The sequence below is a fragment of the Hippocampus guttulatus genome, chromosome 23 (genome assembly GCF_054856545.1).
Source record: "Hippocampus guttulatus isolate MCC_2025c chromosome 23, RoL_Hgut_1.0, whole genome shotgun sequence".
Lineage (NCBI taxonomy): Eukaryota > Metazoa > Chordata > Actinopteri > Syngnathiformes > Syngnathidae > Hippocampus > Hippocampus guttulatus.
In genome coordinates this window covers 351,151-374,814 of record NC_141283.1, presented here as the reverse complement: position 1 = coordinate 374,814, position 23,664 = coordinate 351,151, and the positions used below count along the sequence as shown (strand labels likewise).

Here is a 23,664-nt window from a genome sequence, read left to right as displayed (position 1 = left end):
AATATTAAGCATCTTTAGTGAGAACGATGTACTTTCTTTAAATGTTTTATGTTTTTGTCATGTTATGAGATAAAATAGATTCTGAACTGCACATCATTGCAGTCAAATTATTACAACACAGCATCAACAGTACATAACGTAACCCAAATACATTCTAAAATAAATATTAAACAAATAAACACATGTTTCTTATTTTAAGATGAGTGTATTTGACAAGAGTAACACAAATCAAGCACTTACTTTTGTGACATCATTGCTCCATATATATACAATACTCTGGAATCCTAAAAATTACTTTTCTACATCAATGCAATGCATCATAGTTGCTTTTCTAGTGACTGTCGTTTGTTTTGTTTTTTTATCAGGTAATAGATATCAGATTACTTAAACTCAGTACACATTTGAATAGCACAACAAAATGGTCATGTAACAATATAGAGCGCTATATTGTGCTATGTAAGGGTATGATTCCAAACACGGGCTCATTCCACTCATCATGAAAAATTACATAAAAGCAATCACAAAGGAGGGTTTTATTGCAGGGCTCTTGGCATCATAATAATAATCAGATGGGAATGTACACAATCTCAATCCCGAGACTTGATCTGACACGTGTACACCGCATTGGTCTGATTGTCTCAGCACCAAATATGTTATTCATATTGTCCTCAATCCACACTGATTGTCCAACATCTATTGGAGATGAAATAAAATGGGGGTTAAAAAAAGGAAAACCTCTGGATTGCACAATATTTCCCTTTTGAGCAAGTTTAATATCACATTCTATCTATCTATCTAACGAGGGAACGACACACACACAGAAGTAGGTGAAGAATGCTACGAGGAGATCACAACTATCTTTTTAAAAAAAAATAGACATTATTTTTTCATAGCTTTGTGGCTTATTCTTGACTCTCCTCATCTCTCTTCCTCACCAAAGTCACCAAACATCAAGCCCTCGCCGCCTTATCGTGTCGTAATACTCTCACACGATTCATAAATAATAAATAACAGTATTGCAGAGCAACGAGACACAGCAAGGAAAGAGGGGGCTGGGGGGAAATAAACCCCGTTATACATTCATTTGTTTGGATACTCATATTATTATATCATTGCTATACAGTACATGTTCAAACAAAAAAAACGTTCACGGTCAAAAACAAATCAAATCCCAGTGTAATATACACAAATGGCACCAATCAATTTCCCAGCATGCACCACTGGAATATGTGTCCGGCGTCCGGAATTTTTTTTCCAATTCACATCACGCCCAAGTCATTTGAACTTCTGGAAGCACTGCTTTGTTTCCTGTGTTTTATATAAAAGAAAAAAAAGAAAGAAATACACAGTTGAATAATTAAATTGCTGCCATGCTCCAGGACCTTATCTAATGCCTTGCTTCAAACCAAAACTTTTTTGGGGATCTACTCACCATGAACCGAACCAAAATATATGCATACGTTTACTTTTACTGTTCAACTACCAAATATTTTGCACTTTCCATCTGTCCAATAAATAGTACATGCTTTAAATTTGGTAGCAATTGAACATCTCTTGGACGAGTTTGTCTTTTGAAGGATCCCTGAAAATGTTAAAAATAATTCACCCCCAAAATGGATCCTTCCAACCACAATATCTTTTCCTCCATTTTTTCTTGAAACTTTTTTGTAGTTCGACTCACGATAAACATGCCTACCACGTTTCATGCTACTGAGAGAAACTTGATTGTGACTCACCGCAGCTCATCCAAGTGTAGTTTATTACGCAGTCGCACTTTTTCTGTGATGGGGTATAAGAGCAGGATCATGAGGCCTGTGATGATGAAGGCCACTGGAGCGGCACCAATGAGCAGTTTAAGCGTGAACACCACAGCCACCGGCTGCTTGCAGGCCCCGTTTTCGTACCCCGCAAACCTGGGGATGAGTGAAAAAATTTGGGTTGAAGCAAACCAAAATGGAAGACTTCTTCTATGTTTTGGGGCATAGATTTGTATGACTTTTTTTTTGTGCGTCTGTTCATGAAACGCATGATGGTGACTTACTCCAGGCACAGAGTGGACACGCCCAGCGAGACAGCGGCGGCGAACTTGGTGAAGAAGACGTAGAAGGAGTAGAAGATGGCCTCATGACCTTTGCAGTACGGGTTGGCCAGCCGAAAGTCGTCCACCACGTCCGGAAGCATGGACCTGCCGTGATATTCGCTTTCAAAACGGCAGCTTTGACGCAGACACTGTACCATTTGAATGGAGTCTCACCAGGGCAGAAGGAGCGAGGCGGCGACGCTGAGTCCGGAAGACACGGCCACCACGTACGCCACCACCACGTTGGGGATAAACACCAGCATCATTGTGAAGGGCATGATCCACTGGTGGGACAAAGATTGACCTCAAATGAATTTTTGGTCATGTCAGGTGCAGAAAATGATGGCATTCACCACTTCCAAATCGCAGAGTTGTATTAATACTTATTTTAATCGTAATACAAGTGTGAGGATAGGCTCACCGTGATGCCGCAAAAAGCTGCTGTCTTCTTCCCAAACTTCTGCAGGAACCACTGCCACAGAGGGATGCTTACTACTGCAGACACCTGACAGCACACAAAGTAGACACATTAAAAAAAAAACAACAACAACCATAACACACACAAGTAACAACAGCGACACATAAGTTACAACTAAATTAACAACTATAAGTTCCAAAAGTAAAAACTGTCAAATGCATAAATAACAAGTGGCAACTCACCAGGATGGTCAGCACGATATTCTGGAAGTGTTCCCTCAGGTCGGCGGCGTATGTGCAGAAGAGGACAAAATTGTTCTGCACCAGCTGCACACAACAAGCAAGAAGGCGTCACACAAGATAGCGGCACCAAACGTAACGGAAATAGAAAGCGGGATTTGCACTCCATTGATCCGCCGACCGGCCCGGGACCCATTAGCATCGATCGGGCCGGCGTTTTTTTTTTTACCTGAATGGCCACCAGGATGAAGAGGAAGGCGGCGGTGAGAATGAGGTATGGCCCGTGACGCATCACCATGATGAAGCCGCGGTGGAACGGAATCTGCTTCTCCGTCTTTGGTGCGTATGGATCTAGATAAGAATCAGGACAGCACATGTCTGATTATTTTTGTGAACAAATACTTTTTTTGATGAAAAACAATCGAACCTTGTTACAACGTGGCTCGAGGGACCTCACGAATTTGTATGTTCTAACGGTAGTTTGTTAAAACTATTTCTAATAAAATGACCGCCAACTACGATGTTTCTGTGCTGTATGTTGTACATAGAGCATATGTGACAATAAAGATGACCTTGACCTTGACAATCAGGTCAATTACATTCAGTCGGCAAATAAAAAGCGCCGTCTTCAGTTCAGGATGTGCCGCGCCCCAAAACCGTTTACGATCATCTTTCAATTTGTTGGCCTCGAACTCTGCCATGATTATTTTGCCATTACAGATGATTGTCAAAGTCGTTGAATTTGCCAATTTGGAGTTTCGGCTGAGGTTTGTCTGGGTGACTCCCTTTCGAAAGTGAGAGACAATTTCAGCCTTCACAGACCGCGAGATTTGCTTCCATTTACCAGACATGTTTTCAGACGATGTGCTCCGGAAGTACAACAAAGTACGAGTCGATCAGTAAAGTTGCTAAGAAACGCAGGGGAATCCCACGCTGTGCATTTTGTTCATAAGCAATGTCGCGGAGGCAGTTAGCTTCCCACAGTTCGCTGTAACGAAGGCATTTTCACAATTTTGTGCGAAAAATCTGGTCGTTATAATGAAGTTTACGTTAAAAAGGTGTCCGTTTAGTTAGTTATCTGCTTAGTAAGTCATCTTGGTACTTCGTTACAATATTTACTCGCTGCTTAGCTACTTAGCATATGCTGTTGGTAGCTGGGTATCTGCTAAGGTCAGCTACGGAGCTTTTAATCAGGTTAGCTGGTTACTTAATTCTTCTGTTTCTATGATATAAATGTTAGTTAGATAGTTGTCAGGCCTCACCATCTTTTTCTTTGACTCCCAAGAACATGACCACAGTGCATACTAGGAAGATTCCCCCGATGACACCCGCAGCGATCATGTAAACTTCCTTCTGAAACCAGAAAGAAAAAAAAAAGACGGCATCATTTTCTCCATTTTAATCAGTGTAATGTCCTAAAAAAAAGGCATCCTAATCTTCCCGCCGCCTTGTTGTATAGTTGTGTTGCAGTGCTGCACAACTGTATTCTGCTTTCCCCTTGCAGAATACAGTTGTGAATAAATCGGAACAGCAATTCAGACGCCAAAAATAGCGCCCCCTGCTTTTTAGTGCATTTGTTTGCTTCGCTTTCCGGCCATCATTATTTGCCTTTGCCCAAACCACCGAGGAGGCTTCAACCAAAGTGTGTCGGAAAGAACAAGCCAGGCCCAAATAGCTGCGGCCAAAAACCAAAATCCCAACATGCGACCTATCACATTACTTTTCCACCCTAAAGTACCACACAAACACTAATATTCACGACACAAGCCGCCTGCATGTGTGTCTGCTTGGACAAAAACAGTCTCTTCGTCACAACCAAATCACAGCCACTTTACTCTAACAGCAAGAACACTATTGATTTTTTTGAACAAAAGATGATCGGAGAGATTTATTCTTGCCGTACGGTGAAAAGCAAAGTTTCAGGTTCAGCCCTTCAACATTCACAAGCATTTTCGACGCTAATGGCATTCTTTCATACTGAAATGTTGTTTTTCCTTACAGCATGTGACATATATTCTTCAGAGCGCACCAAACTCCGGATTACATCGGCCCCACCGCTGTTGTTGAATGCATTAATGGTGCTGTTGTGTCCCTGGCAGTGTTTGAGTCTGTGGGCACTGGCCACGATCTGGCCCTGGATAGCAGCACCCGCCAGGGTTCCCAACACCTCCAGAGTCATCCCTGACAGTAAAAAACGTACAGTTGCTCCATCATTCCCAAATGATCAACAAATGACTGACGGGTAGGAAGGAGCTTACGATAGGCTGTAGCCGAGTCGCGCTCCCGCTGGTCTGTGCTCAGGAACATGGTGAGAGCGGAATAAGGCACGTGGTAGCACTACCAGGGAAAGAAAAAGAAGCTGATTACAGCGCAGAGAGACACATAGAATCATATCCCCCCCCTCTAACGATGTCAGATCAAGGTCAGTTCATTTTCAATTGATCTTCAACCAGTTATTCTGGAATGACATTAGGCGCTATTATATTTTTAAATGTCAGCATAAGAGCCCTGTTGATTTCAAACTATATCCATAACAGCATGCTATTTCATTCTGATGATCCGCAAACAGCCTGAAGCAGTATATATTTTACAACTGTATACTTAGATAGCGCGGCATGCTATTACAGGCCAAACAGAGATGAATGGAGCGTGATGACAAAAGGCGCCGGGAATAGCTCCACTTTCCCTTTGAGGGGAAGGGCAGCGCCCCAAAAGCCCGCGGGCTCGAAAGTCTGACGACGAGGGTGATTCCCAGATGTGATTATTCCTCCTATTAACTTTCACCTTCAACTGAAAATTGACATTTGCACGTGAGGGGTTGAGTATAAAATGGGACATCAATAGCGCGGTAGTGAGTTTGTCAGTGGGGGTTGTACCCTTGTCAGTATTTTATCTGCCGATGATTGCATCGGTTAATTGAATAGTCATGGATTTGGATTATTTCATAACATCGACAAACTATGCATGTGAGGTGCAGGTATTATTATTTTTTTGTCCACAGCGAGTCATCGCTGTATCTCTGACTCTGAATACGTGTGCCTTTCAAAGGCGGAGCCTGACGTGGTGAGTGACGTTTGCATCAGCGAATGGGAGTGTAACTGGCATTTGGGATCAGAGTACGCCTGTCAGTGTGGTGGCACCCTTGTCAGTGAAGGGGTATCCTTGTTGTGTGATAAGGCCAGTGGGATGGCATGGCACCCTAGTCACTGAGGTACTGGTACCCAACAGTTGTGCTTTTTTTCTTTATCCTTGTCACAAAATCTTTGCAGTTTGGGACGGTACACGTACAATACGTATGTGGCGGTCTAAATGGTTCATGTAGCGAGTATGGTACTCACTGTGATGAGGGTCTGGTAGAGGCAGTAGAAGCCAAGGTACCACACGAACCTCCCGGTAGCGAAGGGGGGCACGTACCAGAGGTAGAAGTAGGACACCACCAGGAACGGCGTACAGCCCAGCATCCTGCAGGGGAGGGGTAAGGGGGTTTGGGACGCCATTTGAACCACAGCTGTCAATCAAACAGTGTCTGCTTTACGCCATTATGTAACCTCAGAATCGGGTCACTTTACTAAGCTAAGTTAAATTAAGCCGTCTGCTTAAACCTTGTTGTATAATACTTACGTTTGCATTGAGCCAACTCATACATTTGCATTGAGCTGATTCGAGGCAAACATTTTTTTAAAAACATTTTTTCCATTGTATGAACCGGGACCAGCTACATTTTTGAAAGGACAAAAAAAAGTGACGGTATTTGACTGTGCCAACCCCCCCCCCCCAAAAAAACAACAACAACAACAACAAACAACCTGTGACCCAATGAAGCACGAACAGGAATAATGAAGCGTGAGAGCCCGAGTGGCTTCTGGTAGCGTCCGGCTGCGTTGCGCCGCTGTCCTCCCGATTGTTTGCAATAACAAAAGACGACGTACAACGCTGGTGCTGCACTATTAGGGGAGGGGATGCCGAGAAGGGGTGGATGGGGAGTCCATGGAATGCGTGAATGGAAAATGTGCTGCAAGGTGACGCACAAAAGACTCACTACCTGCAAGGCATCAAGCTGATAAGAAGACAATCATGGTTGTCATTTGGCTTATTTAAAATGAGTTAATTGGATGAGGCGCAAAGGAACAGAGGGGATCGAAAGGTAACATAAGCGCTACTTGAGGCTACACCTCATTGAGAACTTTTACTTCTTGGTATTTCAAGGAATCTTTGTTGTTGACTTCATGACAACTAAGAATGGGAACAAATCGAACGCAGCGGTGCCTTTTGAGAAACTTCGTCATTAACGGAATAGAAATACCATTCATCCGTTCCAACCTCGTCACTCCAGCAAAAATAGCACACTTTAACACTATACTTAAAACACACAGTAATAACGTAATTAGAATGTAAAGAATTCAACAGTATGCGGAGGATGATTAACTCGTCCATCTGGTGCGTACCACCTGGCCACCAGGGGGAAGTATAATACAGTCGAGCAGAAGTAACCGTAAAATTGGATCAAGAACATATGCCTGTGAGTACTGTTAAACTGTCTCTCTACATGTGTTGATGCACCGTTTGTGTTCAAATATCTGTTCCTTAAAACACAATACTGACACATCGATAGATACTATTTGTTCGCCTGTCTGTGGCGATTTCTGTTGTTTGTTAGCATTAAGCAAATAGCTGCATGGTGGCGCACCAAAAACAGTGGTTCATTACTTTTTACACTTGTTTTGTGTTTCGTTTATCTATTTACGGCTGCTGGTTGACAGGACGTGCGAGAAGGGGCGGAAATGCACTTTCTGCCTGACAAGATGTCCGTCAACCAGTGAGGCAAAATAAGGACAAACCCGTCAAACCCGGCGTATCAAAAGATGCCGCGTGAACCGCAGCAGACTCCAGAAACAAACTCGCCCACATTCTCCAGAATCAGCCAAGATGATTAAACTGGGCCTCTGTCTGCTCTTACTTGGACGTCTTCCAAACCTGATCTGCTTACACAGTATATGTATGTGATCGACAATAGACAAGGCACAAGCAGCATTAAAGGGTGTCTGTGTATTTACGACAGCTGCTTTACACAGAGCAGCCCACTTCTTAAGTCCATCACAGCAGTAAAAGCTTGGCACAAGGAAATCCAGGATGCTAAAGAGCCAAAAAAAGGCTCCGGTGGTGGTGGATGTTGCCCAAAGTTGAAATGAAGCGTTACGTAAACACAGCAGCTTGGTGCAGGGCGCGTCGGGAAAAGCACAATTAAAATGCCATTAGCCATAGTCGGAGGGTTTTCTTGATGCCCCCCCCCCAAAAAAAAACACAAGAAAGCAGCTCGAATTTTCAACTCAATTTTTGACTTCGTGTTGGTGTATTATTTATACGACCCAAATTATTTGGAGTCTTCCTGTTTGTCTATGGTGATGCAAACATAGTTTCCATGGATTTTGGGTCTCACCAAGGCATCAGTCGACCAATCCTGGTCCACTTGGTCTTGTTGATGAAGAAGCCCACCACAGGATCCACCACAGCTCCCCAGGCTTTTCCGATAAATAGCACCATAGAGGCCTGGAAGGCGTTGATCTGTGTGGGACAGACATTTTTATTGGCACGCTTAGGCTATTTTAAATATGTTACGCCAGCGTTATTATGGCTCACCTGGGCAACATCCAGCAGGTAAATCTGCAGGAAGAAGGCGGTGGCGCTGGCGGCAACCTCTTTGGGGACGCCGCCGATGGCGAAACACAGCTTGTTGCACATTGATAGCTTTTGACTTAAGTCGGTCTAACAGGAGAGGGAGAAGAAAAAAAATGTCAATAATTTTAACATTTTATGATAATTTGGTATATTGCCAACCAAAGATGCCTATCCATCCAGATTGAGGTATTTACTTTCCACTTTTCACAGTATGCAGAGGCCTCACACGTTTACAGTCATATTTGCAGTCCACTACAGGAGTGTGCAATTAGCATATTCTATTTGTGAGGGGGGGAAAAAATGCCAAGCAGACTTTTGGGTGGTGAGCGTGCCTCTGATTTGGGAAATTTGGTTTTGCCAGCAAGTGCCCAGCATCCGTATTTAAAGGTTTAAAAGTGTCGGGCTGTTCGGGTCGGGCTGAGGTTGCAGAAGTAAAAATGATGAGGGTGTGGAAAGTCTCCATGTAAATAACAAGGCGGTGAAGTGTTTATTGATGTATTCTGTTTGCTCTGTTTATTTTTATTTTTTGTTAGAAGAAGGCATTCAGGGAACAGTAAACGTTCCACTTTGCTCCCTATGATTAGTACACGCTGCGCTAAAGTCCAAGGCTACCCTTAGATTAGTTGACATTGCAAAACAATTCTTAATGATTACGAGTGACAATGTCCCAAAACCTTTGTACACTAATTTTAAGAGTCACAATTAGTCATTCATTTAACTTTAACATTTCAAGTCAAGTTTGATGCAATTTCCTTCCTCCTGGGTTTCTATTTTCAACAATACCTCCACCATGCGTCACTTTGAAAAATGAATGGTGATTTTTTTTCAACACCCCCAACTTAGAATTCCCAGAAAACCAGTGATAAAATGATGAGTAACGAATCCAAAGATGCCTCTGCGTGGTTACGAGAGGCACAATCATGCGCACGATCTCTTTTTGTATTCAACGGTTCGGTTCATAATGAGGAGTCATTATTTTGTGATATTGTCAAAAATGTGAAGGGCTTTCATTTTTGCAGATTGAGATTGACTGAGTATGATGTTTAGGCAAACGGGATCATTTTCGAAACCGTTATTTTTGTCTCTCTTTTCCATGTCGAAATATTTCGTGTCCATATGACAATGTTGCATTTCGGCAGATGAGCGTAAAGACTGAAACAATAATGGTGTCAAATCGAAAGCGATGCGGCGAAACATTTTTACGGAAGAGTCAACAGGCTTTGATTTTCCATTGTTGAACCGGTGATTATGCTAACAATGCATCGTTTCCAGTCAACCGTTGAAATTGAGGCCAACTTTAAGTGCTGAATAAAAGCGATCATGCGATTCAAAGTAAAAAAAAACACCAAAGCGACCACATCTCAGAGTGAAATGCTGTTATTACCGCCGCCCTGTCAAAACATGAAGGAGCGACAATTACCAGGACGGAGGCGTGTAATTATTCCATCGCAGGACTAGTGGGGTCAGAGGTAAGTAAAGGCTGAGGCTCTCGCTGCAATTACAGCTAATTGGAGAGGAAATCAAAGTGTTTTTGCTGGCTCCACGCCACTGATGATGTGCAAAAATATGCCGTGAACTCTTCTATCAATCTTCTCCTAAGTCTTTATTATTCCTTCCTTCTCAACTCTCCCGCCAGCATCAAAGGGGATAAACAGGATGTCCCGCCTCATGTTATTCACGAGAAAAGAAAAACTGCATCACTCAGCACATGTGTCAACACTAATATCACCAACCAATTCTTTGTAGGTCATGGATTTTTTGGGGGGTGGGGGGGGGGAGTTGTATATTATGTGTGATTGGTCTTACCTGCTGAGGGACTTTGGCATCTAACAGCGTCTCAGTGGGCTTGAGCATCTTTCCTGCCGTAGCCAGCCCCCCGTGGGTGCCGTTCTCCCCGCGGGCCATGGCAGAGAGGCTGTGGGTGAGGCGGCAGGTGCGCTTTTTCTGTGAGGCCGCGCCAAAGTGCGTGTGGCTGAGACTGCGGGTGTGCGCCAATAGGCGGGGCGGGAATTGAATGTGGCTCTGACTGCGTGGCGGGAGATCTGACTGCGCCGCCTCTTCCTCTTCCTCCTCCTGCTCCTCCTGGACAACTCGGACGCTTTCTGCCGCCATTCACATAATGCTGTGCGCTGGAACGGGGAGGCCAGACCAGGGGACGACACACACACACACACACATACACACACACACACACACACAAACATGCACACAAACACAAACAGGACACAAAATAGATATATAGTCAATAACAAGTGTGCACAACATGCAAGCTCAGGAATGCTGACGCACATCTGTGCGCCTAATTCCAAAATGGAATACACACTACCACACTCCTAATTGGTAAACACAAACCACTGACTTTATTAGCTACACATCATCCTTACATCTGCCTTTGTCAAGATAATAATGCGGTTTTTGTTATTTGGTGTGAATTTGACAATATTATATTACCTACACACTTTCCAAAAAATAAAGGAATATATATATCTATATATATATCTATATATATATATAGATATATATATATATGTGTGTGTGTGTGTGTGTATAAGAGAGAGAGAGCGAGAGAGAGAGACAGAGATTATCAAAGTTGATTTGAGATACAACTCCTCAATGCTGCTTTTTGGTAGTTTTATTATATTCTCAACATCTGTATATATGGTAATATAATACCAATTTATGGTATTTTGGTGTTATTTAGCTCGGATGGAAACCGTAACAACAACAAACACATTCCTGTCCTGTCGAAGAGCTCATGAAAAGAAATGGATCACCTCCTCAGGTTCCTGTGCATTTAAATGCAACAAAACACAACACTTTTAATATGGCAAATTATGGTAACATGAAGATGACTAGTTTTCTCCTCAGGAAAGGACAATAATAAGAAATGTGTAGTGGGGGATGATCTTATAAGCATTTTAATAATACAATGTAGCTAAATGACCAAAAATATCAAAAAGATGGCTGATCATAATATACAGTCTAATTGATGCTCATTATATTTTTAAGTATAATTTCCTCACTAGTTTGTGAATGAGGTGTACCTAATGCTTTGCCTGCTGAGTGCAAACGGCATGCAACGCTCGTCCCGTGTGTTACTATTCCTGGCAATATACATTAATAATGTATATATTTTATATAAAACACGCAACATATCCTCCCCAAAATAAGATGCGAATAAACACTAGGCTCATATGTTGTCTTACCTGCTGTTAGTGGAAAAGAGGAGAGCTCCGTACAGCGGTGGGTTGATGGGTGTGTGCGCCGGGAGCGCAGTGTCGGCGGCCGGGCGGGATGAGAAGGAGACTGCGGACAAGAACCACACACGGACGAAGAGACACGAGAATATGTATGAGTGTGTGTGTGCGTGTGTGTATGTGTGCGTGTGCGGGTGTAAAAAAAGAAACAGTCAACTGTCCGTACACTGCTGAGGCGACCTCGCGCGACCGTCATGGTGTACTGCAACACTCATTCATACATTCGCACGCACGCACACACAAACATAGCGTTGAAATAATAATTTCAAAATTGGTCCAGGCAATTCACTATGCATTATACTTTTTACAACTGTGTATGTGATCTAAGAAATATTGATTCGGTTTGAATTTGAAGCAGCATCCGTTTTTGACACACATTTGCTTTATATGGAAAGTAGACTGTAGAATAATTAAAAACATCAATCAGCATTTTTTTAAACTGAAATTTCAGTTTGGTAGAAGAGCTGCGAACTTGGATGAACTTAGTACACAGCCCAATTTTGAGGTGTACGTGATATTAACCTCCCTTTAACCTCCTTGTGTGATTCATGGTGAAGCATCAATGGAACCAGTTGGAACCAGCAGCCGTCCCTGATGGCTCTCAACATGACAATCACATTTCCACGGAACTGCTTGCACAAGATGGAAGCCCGGAAGTCCAAAAACCCCCTTTCAAAATATTAGCTACTAAATAACATACATGACACAGTATAAATAAATTCCCTCCCTACCTGTTTGAGAATCCAGCATTGACGCCGCCAGACAATCCGCAGACGCCAACATTCTGGCTCACGTCAGTGGTACCTGATACCTGTAATTAAGTAGCGGCAGGTGGAATGCTACCAATGAGGTTTGGCTTCATGTCAGAGGCAGTGATTCAGCCTCCGCGAGGCGTGTGCCTTGTGAGAAGAAACTGACCACATTTTTCCCACATCATTTTTTTACTCCGGCAGTACCGTGTGAAGCATTCGACATTCTGCTTTGTTAGTGGTATCATGGCATGGAGATCACCTTTTAGGGACGTGTACTACCTACTACCACATGACAAATTATTGTGCTAATTATACTTTGCTCTATATTTGCTCTACTAAATCAATGCTATGAGAAAAGAAGTAAATGGTAGAATGTTGCTCGGGAGGGTAAAATAAAGAAATATATGCAAAAGAACCTTAGTTTTTTTTTTAAATACATGTAATTGAATTGGAAATGATGTAGGCACATAACATGATACATTCAAAAATGAGTCGATGTAAAAAAAAAAAAGGCAAACATTCAATGTAAACCTCGACATGCAAGCAGTGTTGAAAGAGTGCATAAAATTGGCGATCACAGTTTAGGAAGACTTTTTTTTTTTGGTGGTGCTTTATGAAAGTATGTATGTCATTTTTGGATGTAAGGTGAAAAGGGACAGGTGGATTATGGCGCAAAGGGGGCATGCGTGTTGAGGGGCCGCTGAACAATGACAGCGTTGGCCAAGTCCGCTGCTTCGAGGCTCAGCTCTTTGTCGTGGAGTTCCCGCACGGGAAGTGACGTGGTCAGGACAAAGGGCGGGCAGGTCCTCTGGCAGCGTGACACAAAGTCGTGGACGTCTCCGATCCTGAGCAGGGGGAAGACGGGAGTTAAGGGGTGAAAGGTCGCAACAGTTACTTGGTCATGTTGGAGGTCAATGCAGGACAAATGTAAATCCGCACAATTTGGATTTTTACTTGCATTACTTCCTACGGGGGGGGGGGGGGGGGCGCAGTGACTCGTCCCATGCTTTCTCCTCATTCAAGCAAGGGGGAATGTCCATTATTCATGAGCACCAGTGGTCTCCTACTCACACAGGAGACTGGTCAAGGTCGGCATCATGCTCTCTCCATCCTTGAGCTCCTCACCCCCATTACATAAACGCTGCATTGGGGGTTACGCATCCCATCCCCCCTGGTGGGATTTGATAAGACACACTCTATCTCAGATTATGATTTGCGCGCCAGACCAGCATTACGTAATCCAAACTAGCAGAAATCTTTTTCGTCATTTGGAGATAGAAAGCAGATTAACATGTTTTTTTTTTGTTTTTTTGTTTGTTTGGCGATGTGACTACGTACCGATGCGATAGGTTGAAGCGCTGCACCAGCCTGCGGCCGTCGGCCAACCACAGCTGCAGAGAGGTGACGGGCAGGGCGTGGTCCAGGGTTACCATGGGGATGGGGGGAGATTCGCCGTCCTCATGCACCGATGGCGAGCGGGCCACCACTCGGGGGGCCACGCTGCGGCACCGACACAATCCAGAGATTAAGCATGCGCCAGATTAAATCTTTATCTTTAATAACTGATGATGATGGCAGGCGGAGGACAAAATTAAACCAGAGCCGTTTTGCACTTCATCAGGGGGACGCCATGACCAGCTTTGGTTGCTTGGATTGTGAGTGACATCTTGTGGCAGGCAGTAGAATAGCAACTGCTTATTCTTATTCAGATTAAAAAGTAATACAAATGAATTCGACTATGTTTTTAATATTTCAAAGGGTATTATTCATTTAATAGAAATATTTTCAAAAAGGTTTTCAGGTGACTGTGATCAAACCTTATTTAAAGTATTTCAATAAAAATCCACATCAAATCAAATCCAGTACAACTAAAAGTGACCACAAGGCGTAGGCAATCTGAATTATTTCCTGCAATCTCACTATTTTAGGTCAAGAGCCCACTCACCTGCCAAGCCGGTATCCTTGCCCGCTGAAAGGGTGAAAAACCTTCTTCCTGGGAACGTACTCTTCCTCTGTCAAATCCTCCACGTTGACCTCCAGTTCGTCCTCCTCTGCTCGGCTCTCCCACTCCGACGGAAGTTCCCTGCATTAAAAATCACAACACTGATGATGATATTCACTTGAGGCTATCGTTACAAATTGACCTAAAAATAAAACTCGCCCTCTTTTGATGGCATCCAAGAAGTCCTGGTTTGCTTGGACCGAATAGCTACGGAACTCCTGGTCGTTAACGGTGAAGCCGTCCTTCCAGAGGCGCACCACCATCTCCACCTAGTGAAAAATGAAGAAAAAGCATTGCAGTACCAGGGTAAAGATTTGAAAATTAAGTAATCATTTTACGACATAGTGCAAGAAGTTGCAATTTTACCAGAATGTTGTCATATTTTTTCAGAAAGAACTCATAATTATTCTTTATATGTGTGTGGTCCTTAATCGCTGTATGATTATATTGAATACATATTCAATAATTACTTCATTCATTCATTCCTGACCTTGGACGTTCCCGAGGTATCATAACAGATCTTCTCCACCTCGCCCAGGAGGTCTTCTACAGAGAAGCTGCACCTCATCGGCGCCTCCTCTTTGTTGTCATCGCTAGCAACCCTGTTCAGCACAATATTTTATTTTGAAAACCCCCCCAAACAAACGTATTCTTACACTTTAGGGGCATTATTGTGTGATATGTTGGACACATAAGGTATCGCTTTAAGACACGTTTACACTCAACAGTATAAGAAAGAGTTTTTACACTTTGGACTGGTGCTCTATTTTAATGTGTTGTAGTTTCACGACAGCAAGCATTCTCCTTACCAAATGTCATCATTCTCAGTGTCATTGTGTATCATGTCGTCTTGTCCATCTGAAAACAAAAACAAGTCATGCAAGGCAAGCACATTTCATAGAAAGCAATTTACAAAACATTTGAGTAATTTAGGGCATCATTTATCTTGTGTGTTTTCTTAATTTAACACTACTCAACGATGAATATTTCTACAAGTGTAATGTTATTATTGACAACCGTCGTCGGCCATCATTAAAAACGATTGTGAGCGCGAGTGACGTAACAAAATTAACCTAGCACTGTAATGATTTTACGAAGATTAACAAAACAATATTCAAAATGAGGTAATTTAGGTAAATGAATAATTTACCGGTCTCCGTGTAAGGACTAATCTGCGGCTAAAACATCTGCAGCTAGCTACTGCACCGGTTTACGGCACCAGCTCTCTGACGTCAAGACCCCCACCATAAATTGGCAGGTAGTGTCGTAATAAGTTTAGTTTTCTGTTCGATTGTTCATAACCTCATAAAAAAATTATTCCCGGAGATGAAGCAAACATTTGTATAATATAATTGTTTGAAAAATAGTAAAAATTCTGGTTATGACGGTTGATACATAACACAACATATAATAATAATAATAATACCCAGGTATGGGGGGGAAAACAATCACCTGCAAGAATAAATAGTAAATAATAGTAAATAATAAACAAAACTGAATTTTCAATTGACATCATCCGAACGAGAGTTATGACCACATTGTCCAAAAGAGAGACATACTGTCCACAAAGGGAGTCAACAAAAGACACACAACAAAGGAGCGGAAAAAAACAATGAAAGAAATATGTTTAATGTTAAATCATGATAAACTTGCTTGAGTTGCGGCTTGAAAAAGTCAGCCACTAACCTAAAAACAAACTTAACCACTTGACATCACAAAGAGAAACACAGTGTACGGACAGAAACAAGGGAAGAGAGATAGAGAACCAACACAAGAGGGAGAAAGAGCGAGGGGGAGAGAGAGCGAGGAAGAGCGAGCGAGAGAGAGGAATGGCGTCTCGGTGCTGTGCTCTTTGAGCCAGTGTTTGGAGCCGGTTTTGGAGCCCTTTGAGTGAGATTAAACATGGTGAACACACGGAAAAGCTCACGACCGGGCAGTGGCCACTTTATCTCCTCCAGGACCCGCTCGTCGTCGAGGAGCGAGCGGAACACAGACGAGCATGTAAGCCAATTTCCTCTTTCTTTCCCCCCCGGTGTGCTAACACAGCTGCTGCTAATCGTTGCTGTAGCCTTGGCCTTGGAAGGAGCTGCTCACGCTTCGGGGGGCATCGTCCCCCAGTGAAATGACAACGCCACCAGGCTTGACACCCGTCGGGCCACGCTCGTACACAACCGAACACCTTAATACTGGGTTTCGTATGTCTTGTCATTTACGGCGAGCAGCATTAAAAGCGTTCAAAGCGGAGGCTAGCCGCGTTAGCTGCTAGCATCAAGTTGAGTTCTCTTTGTGTTTGGCAGTTGGAGCTGGGCGACTCGCCTCGCGTTCGCCAGCTTGTTTTAAGCCTCCTCGGGTGAAGTCCACCACGGGGTCTGACGGAAAGCTATCACCGCGAACGTGTGCGCACGTCGTGGAAGTATTTCACACTTTTCTGAGTGGGTTAAAGCTCGACTGGGGCTGGAGCTAAGGCTAGCCCAACGGTGTAGCCTTGTTGTGGGGGAAGGGTTCACAACAGTTGGCTGGCTCACGTTCTGTATAAGGCAAGTCTGAACTTGGTGAACTTTACGGCGTTAATACTATGCATTACCTTTATTAGACAACAAACGCTTTTTAGTTGGTGCTGGTGCAAATGACCAATTGAATACGGTGGAGGTTTAGTTCCTTTGTGTGACATCAAAGCTCGACTGACAGCAGCCTTTTTTTGTGTCACAAAATGGTGCGTCAGAGAACAAAATTTAAAAAGAGGTCTGTATAATCACTACAAAACTCCAGCAGGAGTTGCCACTTGAAACCATAAAGAGAGACAAACCGTACAAAACGAGACACATTTATTAAAACACAATGAATGGAAACAAATCAGTGTCAGTCACAATTTACTTGGCATTTTACAGAGACATGCTGTACAGACATAAAGGGAAAGAAAATAGACAAAAAAACACACACACACGTACGCAAGAGAGACAGAACAATGGGGAAAAAAACTGCAATAGCAAATCACATATCCTGTGTTACCACATCTTCGAGAGTTACAGAAAAGGGTGGAGAGAGAATGAAAAAAAATCAATTACCAGTACAAAACTTCAGCTCTGTCAACAAAACATCCTAAAGAAAGAGCGACATACAAATGTGTAGACAGACATCGGGCCTCATCAGATACTCTGTTTTGTTTCGAAACTTTCCTTTCATATCCTAGTGACATTTCCCAGAAGCACTTGGATGAAAGGTGCGAGTAGACAACCTTTAACACACCTATAGGATAGGTTACTCCTGACCATATGAACATAAAATGGCTTAATTGTAAGAATCAAATTACTATCCTGCCTGAAAAAAACAGCGGTCAAAATTAATGACAAATTTCCAAAATATAGAAACGTCTGGGGGTAATCCTGAGAAAAAGGACAGAAAAAAGAAAGCATGTTACGGACATAGTCGGCACCACACCATGTGCTGTTAGGTCGGTGAGGAAAAGTGGAGTTGAACTAATTTTAAACAGTGCTCTCTTCAATGTTCAAAAAGAGCACAGTTTCTGCTCTCCGTTACCCAATGATGCAGTGGTTTGCTCACAAGCAATGGTCCTGTTTAACGTCATTTTTTTGCTGGACCAGAAGGAGATGAGCAGTGATGTGAGCAGTGCGCGGCTCAGCCCGCCTGCCAAGCGGCCACACAGGCAGATGACGTCGGAACCCAGTTCCAGCGACACGTCCCCCTCACCCCAGACCAAAGGCCAGAGGGTTAGCTGGGACATTCCCACCTACCGCACCAGGTCGGCTTGCTAAATGTTGTCTTGGGTGATCCTCGTATTTACGGTGAAATTTCAGGGTGAAACGAATCTTCATGGAAGAACCCAATTTAATTCTGATGAAAAGGACTGTTTTAATATTCATTTATTTTGAATAAGGAAATGTATTGGCTCATGGATCAAACACCTGTTGTGATTTGTGAATGATGCCGTTCAGCTCTTTAGTAGATGACAGAAAGTTATGTAGAACGTACAGAACTGCTTCATTCAAAGGTTTAGAAGTCAAATTAAGTTCACCTGTAAAGGTTCTAGTGTATTTTCTTTTCATCCTGAAATTCCACCCAAAAGCCCAATGTCCCTAACTTTTTGCGAGTTGTGTACCATAAAATAAGTGCAGCCAACCTGAAATCAAATCCTGTGTTTTTTACTTCTAGGTTGTCATCTCGCATCATGCAAAATGGGCACGGTAATGTAATACAGGGCGTTAAACCTCAAGAAATTACGACAGAGATTGAATTCCTTATTTAATTTATTATTATTTATGTTTATGCCGCAGGCCATATGGGCCATCGAAAAGAGGAGTTGGGCCAGGGTGACCACTCACGCATGAACGGTCACGTGGAGCTGAAGAGGAGCTGCCGTGTGAGGAAGAGCCAGTTTGAACACCTCAACCAGAGCCTGCTGTTTGACCAGCTGGTCAACAGGTGAGCAGGCAGGCGCTATACCACCCCACGTCCAAATCCAGACATAGAATTGCACTGTGTAGGCTTGGCATTACTCGTCTCAGTTTGAAGCGGCCAGTCTTTTACTGTTTAATTGCACGGTGGGGGAAACTGTGAAACCATGCAACATTGAATGTTTTCCTCTAGGTTTTAATGTTGTGAATTCCTGCCTGTCTTTGTTGAAGAATTACAAATTAGTCAACCTACAGTGTTATCTGTTTGGCACACTCGGAACCCAAACTGACCAGCTCCTAGAAATAGCACTTGGGTTTGCTAGTGGAAATAGAGAGTAGGTACTGTAAAATGCAAAATGGCAGGATTTTTAAAAAAACTAATTTATTTGGGGATGCACGATAGCTGACAGATATATTGGACTGATAGAAAAAAAATGAATGTTAATCGGAGCGATAGCAACAAAACTGGACTGATAACTAGAGCTAGACTGATATCACTCCTGTCTAAAAATTTTTTTTCTTGACTAACGTCCCAACGTTTTGGTCCAAGCTACTTTGAAACCTTCCAATTCACAAGTGCCTAAAGGCGTTTTTTTTTTGTCTTAACGCCTCCAAGCATCCTCCTTGTACTAGCCTTCAATCTATCGGATCATTATCTAGCACCGCTGAGGCCGTCCTTCAGGAGATGGACAACATCAGCAGCATCAGGCAGAACCGCGAAGTGGAGCGCCTCCGTATGTGGACCAGAGACACAGAGGAGGTACGGGGAGGAAAAGCCAGGCTTTTCCCCTGAAGTTCCACAACAAACACTTGCTCACTGTGATCTGATTTTCTTTCAGGAAAACATGGACATGTACTCTCGGGTGAAGCGGAGGAAGTCGATGCGCCGCAACACGTTCAGCCTGCCTGCGCACCACAAAGCCTTGAGTAAAACGCAGGAGGAAGAGGAGGAGGGCACGGAAGGTGAGATGCTGACTCGCGTGGGCAGCTCTTTGTCTCAGGCGAGTCACGGCGGGAAAATGTTTGGAAACGTGCAGAATCTCATGGGGAGGAAGAGGAGGAGGATGCCGAGGATGAGGACGACGAAGGGGATGAAGCAGAGGAAGCAGGGGAGGGGAACGACAGGCCTTACAACTTGAGACAGCGCAAGACTGTGCAGAGATACGAGGCTCCCCCGATTGGTAACCGACATGCTTTTCATGTCTTTTTTTTTTTTGGCAAAGGCAAGTGGCAACCGGTCATATGTTTTCATGTCCTCAGAGCCAGTGAACCGGAAGCAAAGCAACCCCACACTCTTTGACACTCACAGATCACCAGCAAGAAGAAGCCATATACGGTGAGGAGTGCAAAATTAATGATTTTGTTCCCTTTTTAAAAAAAAAAAAAAAAAAATTTTTATTAGGATAAAGAAACATGCCATCCACAGCAGCGACACAACCTCGTCCTCTGATGAGGAGCGCTTTGAGAGAAGGAAAAGCAAGAGCATGACTCGGGCCAGGAACAGGTGATGAGATGCCTTTTTTTCTCTCATTTTTCACTATATTTTGTGCTTAAATTGTCACAGAACACACAAAAGTACGAGGGCTTTTAAGTATCTAATAAACATTGTTTATACATCTTATTAGTAGGTCCATTGACTCTGTAGTTTAATTTTGACCCGAGGCATGTTTAATTAATTGTCAGAAAAAAGAAAACTTCCGACCACTGCCCTTGTCTATCTTGCAGATGTTTGCCCATGAACTTGACAGCGGAGGACCTGGCGAGTGGGGTCCTGCGTGATAGGACCAAAGTGGGGGCCAGCCTGGCTGATGTGGACCCCATGAACCTCGACACCTCAGTGAGACAAATCATGTCCCACATGAGAGTACTTTGTTCCTGGTGGTGGTCATCTTGTAAAAATCAGGTCCTTATTTTCAGGTGAGATTCGACCAAGTGGGTGGCCTCGGGAATCACATTCAGTCCTTGAAGGAGATGGTGGTGTTCCCGCTTCTCTATCCGGAGGTCTTTGAGAGATTCAAGATTCAACCTCCACGGTCAGTTGAAGTCTTGCCGTAAATTAGTGTTGTCCTACAGTGTATTTACAGGTAGATAACTGCATTATTGATCCTGAGGGGAAGTTACGAACTGGATGAAAATATGACAATTTACAGAAGTGGCATGGCGCCTATGTGGGGGTGGCCTTAATTTCTCCAAATATCTTACAAAATGGTCACCATTTGAGATTTTCCATAACAATGTTCTGCCGAATAATGTCCTCTCCACAGGGGGTGTTTATTTTACGGGCCGCCAGGGACTGGAAAAACATTGGTGGCCCGGGCGCTGGCCAACGAGTGTAGCCAGGGTGAGCGCAAGGTTTCCTTCTTTATGCGCAAAGGGGCCGACTGCCTCAGCAAATGGGTTGGCGAATCGGAGCGCCAGCTGCGTCTCCTCTTTGACCAGGCAAGTCACATTTTGTTAATTATTACATAATAGAGAGTTGAGGATCTTAAATGTTGTTTATGATTACTTCTAATAAGGCGCACATGATGAGGCCGTCCATTATCTTCTTTGATGAAATTGATGGATTGGCTCCAGTTCGCTCCAGTAGGCAAGACCAGATTCACAGGTAAAACGACATTATTGGGATGTCTTGACAGAAACCAAAAGTGAAACTTTGGCAGTCGCTGCCCACGACACACGAGATATTGGCAATATGATATAGTATTGAAGCTATATTACCCACCCATAGTCAGAAGTGTAAAAAACAAACTGTGAATGTACATATTATATATATGAAAAAAATGAATGTGGAACTGCAGTGTAAATCCAGCCTTTGCATAATTTATTTGTTTTAAAGTTCCATTGTGTCCACTCTGTTGGCCTTGATGGATGGCCTGGACAGCCGCGGGGAGATAGTGGTCATTGGTGCTACCAACAGACTTGACTCGATCGACCCGGCACTGCGGAGGCCTGGCCGTTTCGATCGGGAGTTTCTGTTCAACCTGCCCGACAGGACGGTGAGAGACGCTGTGTTTGCAAAAATAATGTTTTTGTCAAAATATCCTGTGGATCAAGAATTTTACATTTCTTTTATTCATTTTATATACTCTGTTCTGAGCCTCGCAGAAATTTGCCTGTTTTGAAGGGCGTGTTTCTTGCGAATGAGCCACGGGCTGACCAGTCACAGCACAACATTGAAATAAGGCCCAGCACTACTTGCAGAGTTTAGATCATTTTAGTCATATTTAATCTTGCACAGTTATTTAGATTTGACAAGAAAACGACCCCAAAAAGCAAATCATTGCCAACCGAGGCTACATTACGAAGCATTAAAAGTAACATTTGCTGGCTGCCCAATACTTACTGGCCACCCATTTTCAGAAATAATTTGTTTTAAAAAAACAGTGCGATTTCCTGTACATTTTTTTAAACATTCTCTCTCATACTCTCAAGATTGGTGATCCCCGATCGTAACATTGCAGACAGTTACGCCAGCGAGCTTGTAGCAACTTTTTAAACATGGCTCTCGAGCAACTAAAGGGCCTTGTGGACACATTGGAAATCAGTTCAGCCGCCTGAATCGCACAATGTTGAAACCTTGGCCAAGTTGGGCTCCCCCAATCCAGTGTGATGAAAGATGATGAAAAGCCTCATGTTCACAATAGTGAGTACTTTGCTTCTTGATGTCTGCCCATCAAAGTGGAGTGCTCCGCGGATGACGCAACGGGCTCACTTTGGCGCCGGCGTAGCTAACCTCCGATCCTGGTGCCGCTGTTGGCTGTTAAATAAGAGCTTGAGCAATCCTCTGAGTGTTTTACTTGTGATGAAACTGTCATTGTTGCGTTTTTTTTTTTTATCCCGGTTGTCTTACTCAACATACCAGCCAACTCTTCTTAACTCCTGATGGCTACCAGAGAAATTTAGCTTCTCGCTTTGCTTTGCACTTATTCCTCATTGCCTTTGTCGTGGGAAAAAATATACAGAGAATACCTGAAATCTTATGGAACCACTGCTTGCAGCTTTAAAAAAAAGTTTTGCATACTCATGATATATTCTCCCAAGAAGGTGCCAAACACCTATCCTTACACCTGGCCATATTAAAATAGATCAGAAAGAGGCACAACCAAATAGACAAACATTTTAACAGTGCAGGAGGACAAGGCATTACGAGGTTAAACACCAAAGAGAATCTTATCTTATTACTGCAAGAGGATGTTGAAATGTACACGTTTTACCAGGTCGCTGGCAGGCTCAAGTTGCTCATGTGAGTTGCATCCTTAGAATCAGATTTCAAAAGTGCGTTTTCATGTGTTTCACTCGGACTTAGTTGTCATGGTGGTGTTACTTGCTTGAAGGTCTGTATTTGATTTTATTCATTTTGTTTTATCTTTTGTGAAGGCCAGAAAGCACATCTTGCAGATCCACACACGGGACTGGAGCCCCAAATTGTCTGAGCCATTTGTAGATGAACTAGCAGAAAAATGTGTCGGTAAGAAACCCCCTAAAATCTTTCATGTAATCTCTTCCTTTACCATCGTAAATAATATACTGTGTATATATAAAAAAATTCCACTCTTCCATGGATGATCAAATCTATCTATGCAGGGAATGTTTTAAGTGTCCTACAAGTGGCAAAAGGCGTGAACTGTTAATGTTTTCCATTAACAAGTGTACTGGTTTTTGGCTTTTATTGTCACCACATAATGCAAATGAGCAAATCTCCACATATCAGCCTAATCCCGTTTTAAAAAAGTGTTAAAGGTGGCACCATAGAAAAAAACACAATGACCTCTAAACTTTTTGGGTGGATAATTATATTCAGTATCAGAACAATTATGAAATAGTTTGT

The 23,664-nt window shown here is 43.1% G+C and overlaps 3 protein-coding genes across 8 annotated transcripts in view; 1 reads left to right on the top strand and 2 right to left on the bottom strand.

Moving 5' to 3' along the window:
• Positions 1-518: 518 nt before the first annotated feature.
• Positions 519-12,539, bottom strand: LOC147185556 (sphingosine-1-phosphate transporter MFSD2B-like). Of its 2 annotated transcripts, XM_086104543.1 has the most exons (16): positions 12,402-12,539; positions 11,620-11,719; positions 10,220-10,542; positions 8,375-8,500; positions 8,175-8,299; positions 6,076-6,199; positions 4,996-5,074; positions 4,737-4,918; positions 4,000-4,090; positions 2,967-3,088; positions 2,741-2,824; positions 2,502-2,585; positions 2,255-2,364; positions 2,042-2,185; positions 1,737-1,913; positions 519-1,308 (listed from the first exon to the last, which is right to left on the bottom strand). In XM_086104543.1, exons 3-16 carry the CDS (start codon positions 10,523-10,525, stop codon positions 1,260-1,262), a joined length of 1,803 nt encoding a protein of 600 aa, XP_085960669.1. In that variant the 5' UTR covers positions 10,526-10,542; positions 11,620-11,719; positions 12,402-12,539; the 3' UTR covers positions 519-1,259. The 2 variants fall into 2 exon arrangements, with proteins under 2 accessions (XP_085960669.1, XP_085960668.1); XM_086104542.1 differs by lacking the exon at positions 12,402-12,539 and having other exon boundaries at positions 11,620-11,947.
• Positions 12,540-12,609: 70 nt separating this feature from the next.
• On the bottom strand, positions 12,610-15,670 carry LOC147185555 (UBX domain-containing protein 2A-like). The gene is made up of 7 exons (XM_086103968.1): positions 15,575-15,670; positions 15,234-15,282; positions 14,915-15,026; positions 14,584-14,693; positions 14,368-14,505; positions 13,761-13,922; positions 12,610-13,267 (listed from the first exon to the last, which is right to left on the bottom strand). Exons 2-7 carry the CDS (start codon positions 15,266-15,268, stop codon positions 13,087-13,089), a joined length of 738 nt encoding a protein of 245 aa, XP_085960094.1. The 5' UTR covers positions 15,269-15,282; positions 15,575-15,670; the 3' UTR covers positions 12,610-13,086.
• A 562-nt stretch (positions 15,671-16,232) lies between these two features.
• LOC147185554 (ATPase family AAA domain-containing protein 2B-like) overlaps positions 16,233-23,664 on the top strand; it is a 39,094-nt gene continuing 31,662 nt past the window's right edge. For 2 of the 5 annotated variants that reach the window (XM_086104326.1, XM_086104325.1), the window contains exons 1-15: positions 16,233-16,425; positions 18,027-18,184; positions 18,595-18,626; positions 18,717-18,864; positions 19,497-19,596; positions 19,676-19,799; positions 19,874-20,017; positions 20,097-20,172; positions 20,239-20,340; positions 20,562-20,673; positions 20,754-20,869; positions 21,101-21,275; positions 21,353-21,441; positions 21,673-21,832; positions 23,214-23,304. In XM_086104326.1, the coding sequence (XP_085960452.1) occupies positions 16,327-16,425; positions 18,027-18,184; positions 18,595-18,626; positions 18,717-18,864; positions 19,497-19,596; positions 19,676-19,799; positions 19,874-20,017; positions 20,097-20,172; positions 20,239-20,340; positions 20,562-20,673; positions 20,754-20,869; positions 21,101-21,275; positions 21,353-21,441; positions 21,673-21,832; positions 23,214-23,304 (1,726 nt within the window). In that variant the 5' untranslated portion in view covers positions 16,233-16,326. Of the gene's footprint in view, positions 16,426-18,026; positions 18,185-18,594; positions 18,632-18,716; positions 18,865-19,496; positions 19,597-19,675; positions 19,800-19,873; positions 20,018-20,096; positions 20,173-20,238; positions 20,341-20,561; positions 20,674-20,753; positions 20,870-21,100; positions 21,276-21,352; positions 21,442-21,672; positions 21,833-23,213; positions 23,305-23,664 lie in introns of those variants that run through there. The other 3 variants (XM_086104327.1, XM_086104328.1, XM_086104329.1) reach the window with 3 other exon arrangements.

Excerpts from the sequence above, each read along its gene's own strand:
- LOC147185555 (XM_086103968.1), bottom strand. The coding sequence starts at position 15,268 with ATGATACACAATGACACTGAGAATGATGACATTTG. Across the intron at positions 15,027-15,233 it reads ACTGAGAATGATGACATTTG|GGTTGCTAGCGATGACAACA; the intron begins GTAAGGAGAATG and ends TGTGCTGAACAG. Across the intron at positions 13,923-14,367 it reads CAAGGATACCGGCTTGGCAG|CGTGGCCCCCCGAGTGGTGG; the intron begins GTGAGTGGGCTC and ends TCGGTGCCGCAG.
- LOC147185556 (XM_086104543.1), bottom strand. The coding sequence starts at position 10,525 with ATGGCGGCAGAAAGCGTCCGAGTTGTCCAGGAGGAGCAGGAGGAGGAA. Across the intron at positions 8,300-8,374 it reads ACCTGCTGGATGTTGCCCAG|ATCAACGCCTTCCAGGCCTC; the intron begins GTGAGCCATAAT and ends TGTCCCACACAG. Across the intron at positions 1,309-1,736 it reads CTACACTTGGATGAGCTGCG|GAAACAAAGCAGTGCTTCCA; the intron begins GTGAGTCACAAT and ends TATAAAACACAG.